At 40.2% G+C, this 7,457-nt stretch overlaps 1 protein-coding gene across 4 annotated transcripts; it reads right to left on the bottom strand.

The window, feature by feature from the left end:
- Positions 1–1,289: 1,289 nt before the first annotated feature.
- leng9 (leukocyte receptor cluster (LRC) member 9) lies at positions 1,290–7,455 on the bottom strand. Of its 4 annotated transcripts, none has more exons than XM_030394451.1 (8): positions 7,241–7,455; positions 6,754–6,906; positions 5,477–5,570; positions 4,309–4,433; positions 3,869–4,222; positions 3,542–3,758; positions 2,444–2,564; positions 1,290–2,343 (listed from the first exon to the last, which is right to left on the bottom strand). In XM_030394451.1, exons 2-8 carry the CDS (start codon positions 6,896–6,898, stop codon positions 1,687–1,689), a joined length of 1,713 nt encoding a protein of 570 aa, XP_030250311.1. In that variant the 5' UTR covers positions 6,899–6,906; positions 7,241–7,455; the 3' UTR covers positions 1,290–1,686. The 4 variants fall into 4 exon arrangements, with proteins under 4 accessions (XP_030250311.1, XP_030250315.1, XP_030250312.1 ...); XM_030394455.1 differs by having other exon boundaries at positions 3,869–4,195; XM_030394452.1 differs by lacking the exon at positions 7,241–7,455 and adding an exon at positions 7,122–7,217.
- Between the last annotated feature and the right edge of the window lie 2 nt (positions 7,456–7,457).

Here is a 7,457-nt window from a genome sequence, read left to right as displayed (position 1 = left end):
GTGTGACATGTGCAAGTGATGTTACAATTACCAAGAGTTTGTATTACGAACAAACTCTTGGTAATTGGAAAAACATCTTTCAAAACGCGAATACAAGCGAGATTGGTGGGCATGCACAGATAAAACTCGCCCGTAAACTAATCAGGTGTCATCATTTACATTGAACAATTTATGTTTTGATCGGTTAATGAAAAAGTTTAAGATATACTACTATCGCTCTGTAACCGAATTTTGTTCAGTTTGGGGCTGTTGAATCTGTTTGGACTTTTAAACCAATTATAATCAGAAAATTAGGCTCCATGTAAATGCAGCATCTTCATGATTCATACTGCTGGTCTCCATTTTTGATTTGTTCAAATAAAGTTTATTGTGGTTAGCATCTTATCTGTTGATCATTTTCTCAATCAAATTATCAATTTTGATCAAAAGAATTTTAGAAGATAGAAAAGAAATACAAAGTCCCGCAGCATCAGTCTGTCCTTACGATGGACAAGCTAGAGTTGACTTAATCATTTACAAAAGCAGATGCCGCTTAATTTTCAGTTAGTTAGGAAAGCACCCTGGACACTAAAATGTTCTCACACAGCACACAGTGAGCTTTTGGATATCCCCTGATGATTACTTTAACTCTCCCGGCACAAAAATGCACAGCTCTTTCCTTGACTTTTTTTAAAATCAATTTTCTATTTTCCATTTATGCTACTTGACTTGCAATTATTGCCTTTTATTTTTCTTTGTCTTTTCAAATTTTTTTTTTATTACTTTATTATTTTTTATGCACTAAAACACCAAGGCAAATTTCTTACTTACCACCTTTTGTTTTTGTTTTTGATTTTGTTTGGGACACATCATTTTAGTAATAGTTATGAAAGATGTTTGCAATAGCAATTATGAGCTTTATATCTATTATAGATCTAGTTTACCTTTCAAAATCATGTTGATGGTACAGTGTCTTGTAATAGGGTGCCTGTTGTCTCTGTCACTTGTTTCTGCACTAAGTAACTTCAGTGAGAGGGTCGGATCACAGCGTTACATACATGTTTACTTCAGCATGCAAGTTTTCAACACACAACATTGTTATGATGTAATGAGTTTTGTTTGCAGCTAGCACCTACATTACATCTGAATTGTTACAGACCTGGGATTTGTATTTACGACAGTGGTGTTGCACTGAGAAACTGTGGGGGGCGCCACAATCTTACAATTTCTACATAAAGTGGCTTTAAAACCATTACATAAGAAGACTGACTTATGAATCCTTATGTTACATTCTAACAAGAAAAACGGACTTCAAAAGTATCATTTATCGACTTTGCCTGAATCTGTTTTTAGTTTTTATATTCTCCTGTTCAGCGAGGCAAAGTAAACATCTGTGCTTTTATTTCTGGCTATAGTGCATCAGCTTGCATTATGAATTCCCTGTATAAGTGTTAAAGTGTAGTTTGGTTTTGTGTAGTGTAGTTTGTGTTTGTGATTGTGCTGCAGACCAGCATCAAGACAAATTTTACTCTCTTTTAGGCCTCCCTTATGAAAATGACCTTTACACCATATCTTTAAAAAGTGCTGAATAAACTTCATCGTGTAAAACACAGACATCAGATTTGTGTGAAAGGCCACATGGCTAGTGCAAATGTCAAAGTGCAAATACGTGTGTTGTGTGTGCATGTGAAGAGGCACAGTCTGCTATCATCGAAGAGTTACTGTGCAAACGGTCTCATAGAAACCATCTGTGAAACCTCCTATAACACAAAGGTGTAACGTGTTAACTGGCAGACGGCCAAAATTTAAACCTTTCCCCACCTTCAGGTCTCCCACCCCGTCAAAAATCCTATCAACCTCCCCGTCCACTACCTTGGCCAGTGTGAGGTGGTAGCGCGGGTTGTAGGAGTCCCTGTGGAGCAAGCCCTTCTCCCTATAGGCCTCCTGCAGGCCGCTGTTGAGCTGCTGGAGCCGGAGCTGAGGCTGGGGGCTCAAGTACAGCACCCTCCCATTGAAATGTTTCAGCTTCACAGGAAAGTTCAGAGACACCGGGCAGTTACGATCCAAATGGGCGAACTGTCGGAGGATCTCCGCAGCAGCGTCCACCTCAGCTGGGCTGCGCAGCACCAGGAGGCACATTGTGACATGAAGGCCGGAGGATGTCTGCCAGTGAGGGGCAGAGGACGGCAAAAGGGAGGTGATCTCCTTCTGCAGCTGCTGGAAACAGGAGAGGATGGCAGGAGTGTTGGCCCTGAATGTGATGAAGTGCGTCGGTCGTTTCTTTGGGGGGCGGCCACCACGCTTCTCCTCTCTCTGCTCCAGAGGTGAACCAGTCTGGCTGATGTTCAGGGCTCCAGGATGACTCTGTGTATACCATAGAAGGGACATTAAGAGCACCGCTGTATCAAACAGAAACTGTAATCGCATAACAAGAAAGTATTGCAGCGAGTAGAACTGTACTCACTGAAGCGTCATTGCCTTCCCAGGTTTCTTGCCATTCTTCTGTGGGCTCCTCCTCAGGGTCCTGTTTAACAACTGCTCCCTCTTTTTGGGATGGGGACGTTTGGTCTGTTGAATCCTGAGATCTAAAATCAAAACAGATGAGTAAAATGGCTCAAATGACTGGAGATTATCTTGCAAGATTTTTTCATAAATGTAAAATGTGACACAGTGAAATACAAAAATGTAAATAAACATTTCCAGGTTATTATCTTGTGTCCTCATGTTGATTGTTCTGTTATCCGGTTATAAAAGATTGTTCAAGAGTATTTCTATATCCAAACACCTCTCTTTTTCTGTAAAATACTATAATATTTTGGATGACTAATCTTGAACTCACGTTTCTCCAGTTAAATTGGGATGAGAATGATATAAAACCACACTTTATAAGTACGTTGTGTGTTATAGTAGCTAACAGAGTAATATCATGGGGTCGAGGTGTGTGTTTGAATGTTTGTTGGCAGAAACTTTGTTCAGACATCTTCAAGATTGTCGTGGAGGATTAATTAATTCATTTTTCCCTCATCTAGCTCCATAGCTATATTCGCTAAGCTACGCACAATGTGAAGGATCTGATTTAAATCATTCTCTCAATCATATCGATATAATCATATCAGGTTTGTTTTGTATGATGTTAGAAAAAGAGTCTTGAATTGTTTGTTTTAAATAGTTGTTGATACATTTTCTCTCAATAAACCAACAACTTGCAGCTCTCTTCTGTGTCACTCTTAAATTTTAACTTCTGTTTTCGCTGTGACTGTGTCACACACTGACTGCAGGACACCATTTTGTTTGGTACAGCAGTTGTTATCTGTTTTAAAGTTAAATCTGATGGGTGGGGTGCCGTTTAGCTCGGCTGGTAGAGCGGGTGTCTCATGTGCTGAGGCTCTGCAGCGGACCTGGGTTCGACTCCCGGCCTGGGTCCCTTTGCTGCGTGTCACTCCCCCTCTCTCTCTCTCCCTTTTTCCTGTCACCCTCTTTAGCTGTACTGTCAATAAAGCCATGAAAGCCCAAAAAATACTTAAAAAATAAAAAATCTGATGGGTGAACATGAACAGCAGACCTTGCCCTTCTCGATTCCTGTTGTTCCTGAGAAGTGTGTGCTGGACTCTTTGGATCTGGTTGTGTTGACTCTGGGTTGTAATCATTCATATTACTCAGCCTCTCCTCCTCCAGATGTGTGTTCTTCGCACAAGTACACTCCTCTGTTTCACTCTGCCCACAGACTACAGGTGGCTGCTCTTCTGTTGTTTCAAGGCCTTGTTGTTTCGCTTGGTCCCCTGTGTTTATTCGGTGTGAAAGAAATTATTATATTTGGTAAGTGTAAATCCTGTAGAGTGTAAAAATGTGTATAGTCAAGGTGAGGTAGCAATAAAGGGTCTTCTATTACCCTTTACTTCCTCCTCCCCTCCAAAGGGGGGAGCCAGAGATTGACCAGTGGAGCCAAACACCCTGTCAGTCCTGCTGTGGCGGTCCCAGACGCGGTGCCCTCTGTAGGTGAAGTACTGGATCCTGTGTCTGGGCAGGGCCAGCTCCGTGGAGTAATCACAGTCGCAGGGGTTGGTGTCCCAATTGAAGTCATTGAAGGGACGCTCCAGCACACCGAGGAAGCGATCTACATACCCCACCACAAATTCTGAAGAATCTGCTGAGGCGTCCCACAGGATCCGAGAGATAACATCATCCGCTGTGCGCATGCGAGGCTTCTTGTTCACTTCTGCAGGAGAGGGAGATAGAAAAATGTCTTAAAACAGATTAATGTAGGACCGCGGTTTTCCTTAGAATATGTTGTCATTCTCAGATGACATAGGACACTAAATATGTAGTTACCTTTTGGCTCAAATTTCGGCTTTGTTGCTTTGTTCCCTTTCTTCTTGTGTTTTTCCATCTTTTCTCCATCCTGTTTGTCATCCTGGTCAGGAGACGCAGCCCCTGAGTCATCCACGAATGGGTCACTATGAAAGTAGAGCCACACGAGTGGAAAGAACTCTAGATATGCATGTGAATCATGGCAAACAAAAAAATAATGAAACCCTTAATTACATTTGACACAGATTCATGAAGCATGTCTGAACGTTGGGTTAACACCCACATTGAGTCATGGTTGAGTACAGAGATGTGGAATCAAGTCATAGGGACTTGGACGCAAATCACTGATTTGATAAGTGCAATTTGACTTAACAGAAAATTAGACTCAACACTTGGAAAGTAAAGACTTCGGATTTGACTTGTGATATGATGACTGAAATGAATTGTATGTGTTCTTTAAATGTTTTCAGTTTAGTTTTTTAATTTCATTCTGATGTCAGTGTTTCACTGTTTAAAAGTGATTCAGGTAATCGTTATACATTTTTAACAGGTTAGATAGCTTGGCAAATACTTTCATTATTATTAGACAGGTACTTATAACTTGTATTTTATCTATATAAAGACCAGAATAATCCTATAATAATCATTTAAAGTGATTTAGATTGATACAGGGCAATTGGATTAGGCTTAATTTAATTAAATGGGACTATTGGGCCTTGGCGGAGGTATGCGCTCTACTGAGTGCCATTCTAGTATTGAAATTGCTTTAAGACGGCATCTCTTGGCCACTCTTATGGACAAGAAAGACATTTACAGCGACCTATCATACATTTAGAGTTCATAGGGACATGTGAGAATAAATGCTTTTAGCATTAAGGCAGCCATCTACTTAATGCTAGCCTTAACGTTCTATGATAACTTGCCACCCAACATTTATTGACACAGAAGATAAATATACACACATATATGTATATATACATATATACATATACATATATAAATAAATGTATATATGTGTGTGTGTGTGTGTGTGTATTAATCTTCTGTGTCAATATATGTTGGGTTATATATTATATATTATACATATATAATCAAAATAAAGATGTACTTATCAAAAGTCTAACAAGGGAATTAAAAGCTGTCCTTTATTCTGCTGGTTTGTTTACTAAACAAAATAAGACATGCAGACCTGTGAGACAAACGACATCTGTTTCCAAAATGACACTTTCCCATCAGGAAAAACTGGCACACGTTGACTCCATCCTCATCCCGTTCTGCTGACTCTGTGAATGATAGAGAGAGACCGAGGAAAGGTGAGCAGAACAGACTCAGTACAGACTCTCAATATCTGCATTTCAATGAAAATAAAGAATCATAGCAATGACTGTTGGTCGTGGTCACTCAACAGGTGATTAAACAGTTTGGGATGCCTGTCCCGTAATTCCCTGATGTGTTGATGATCTCTAACCGGTACAGAAGTTATGTGTGGCAGATTACAGATAGATGACAAATGCACCAACGTCAAGAAATATGATCCCTAATCGCCTGCCCTCAAAGTGTAATTATGTTCATCTGATTCTGATCTTAAGCAGGTCTGATATTGCATTCAACAGTTTAAGTCTGGAATAAATAAGTGATTAATCTCCATGAAAAACCTTGCAGTGGAAAAAATGTGTATAACACCGTATTTCCTCTCCAATACAGTTTCATAGAGTGTAAATAATGTAACAGGTGGCAATGACTCGACCCAGAGGACTAAAATGTCAGCCAAGTAGATGGGATGTGGTTGTCTGTAAACTCAGAACACATACCACACAGCCTGTAATGCTATTTCCAGATAGGAGGACTGGATGTGACTCATGTTCCAAATCTTTCAATTATTAGCTGTCTTCCATCCCCCTGAGAAAGCTCTGGCTGTCACAAATTGATCACGTCATGGTTTTAGTCTTCCCGACATAAGCTTTCAGTAAAAGAAACTAAAGGTAACTGGGTAAAATAATGACAATGAAGAAATGTATTCCTTGGAAAGTCAGAATTGAGCCAAGAGTACACTCAGACAGCAAATCTTCCCTCAGAAGTCAGAGCCAGTACTAACAGCTCCTGACTCACTTCCTGACTCCTGACACATTTCCAGCAGAGCAGGGCGGCATGAAGTAAAAATGTTGGTAGCCAACACTGTGGTCTACTCATTCATTCAGCTCCCCTTCCTTTAGGTTACCGACTCCTGCCACATGATAACAAACCAGGACTTTACCAGAAGTGTATTGTAGACAGACAAATATGTTTACAAAATCGATTTCTTGGAAGAGATTACAGGCTATTTCCCATTACATGAGTTACTAGCAGGTCTATGGTGTTAGTAACAGTCTCTTGAGTATGTGATACACTATGTGGATTTACCTATGGCTATCGGGTTGGTAGCCTTTTGGGACCTTTTTTACTTGAGAAAATAAAAAGCAGATTTACCTGTTGTAGTTTCTAGGGTGTCTTTAACATTATTAGGCTCAGAGGGGACCCTTGCCTCTGGGCTTGGTGCATCAGTCAAGAGGGTCCCATCACCTGTCTGGTCCTCTGGTGGAATTGAGGGCTCTCCTAATCCGTCTGATGCCATGCTCCAATCTGTGATTTAAAAGGCAACGTTGCTTCAGAAAACAATCCTCTGTGTCTCTGTGGCGTTTGCTGCTACACCTTTAGCTTTGTTTGGCCTGTTGACCATAATGACTCACTCAGACCGGACACTCCTAAAACCGGAATATTTAGTTCCTAACAATGTAAATGTTCCCAACACGAAGTTATGCGGAAGTGGTTAGTTGGCGTTTAATTATATTACAAACCTTTCCGTTCAACATAGAAGATTAACAAACAAAATGTAGAGAATACGATTTCAACATAAACATGTATTTCTAATAAACACGTTCAAAATATGTTATTTTTCAATCTTTCACATACTAACCGTAGGAGCACACGACTCTGACTGCTTATCGCCCTTTGACCCGTATTTGTTGTCTCGCAGATGCTCATGGGTAACGTAGTCTTTACACGTCTTTCGTCGAAAAGTGCCTTGGTGGAAACATTAAACGAAGCCTGATACCATAAAATAAATCTGGCAGTTGATTATTTTCTTGTTGCTTGAAAAAATTATCAAGATTTTCCGATTTAAAGGTTAAAAT

Source organism: Sparus aurata, chromosome 17, assembly GCF_900880675.1.
Source record: "Sparus aurata chromosome 17, fSpaAur1.1, whole genome shotgun sequence".
Lineage (NCBI taxonomy): Eukaryota > Metazoa > Chordata > Actinopteri > Spariformes > Sparidae > Sparus > Sparus aurata.
The sequence above is the reverse complement of the archived record's forward strand: the minus strand, read 5'-3'. Positions and strand labels throughout refer to the sequence as shown.

Excerpts from the sequence above, each read along its gene's own strand:
- leng9 (XM_030394451.1), bottom strand. The coding sequence starts at position 6,898 with ATGGCATCAGACGGATTAGGAGAGCCCTCAATTCCACCAGAGGACCAG. Across the intron at positions 2,565-3,541 it reads CAGGAATCGAGAAGGGCAAG|ATCTCAGGATTCAACAGACC; the intron begins GTCTGCTGTTCA and ends TTTTGATTTTAG. Across the intron at positions 2,344-2,443 it reads GGGAAGGCAATGACGCTTCA|AGTCATCCTGGAGCCCTGAA; the intron begins GTGAGTACAGTT and ends TGGTATACACAG.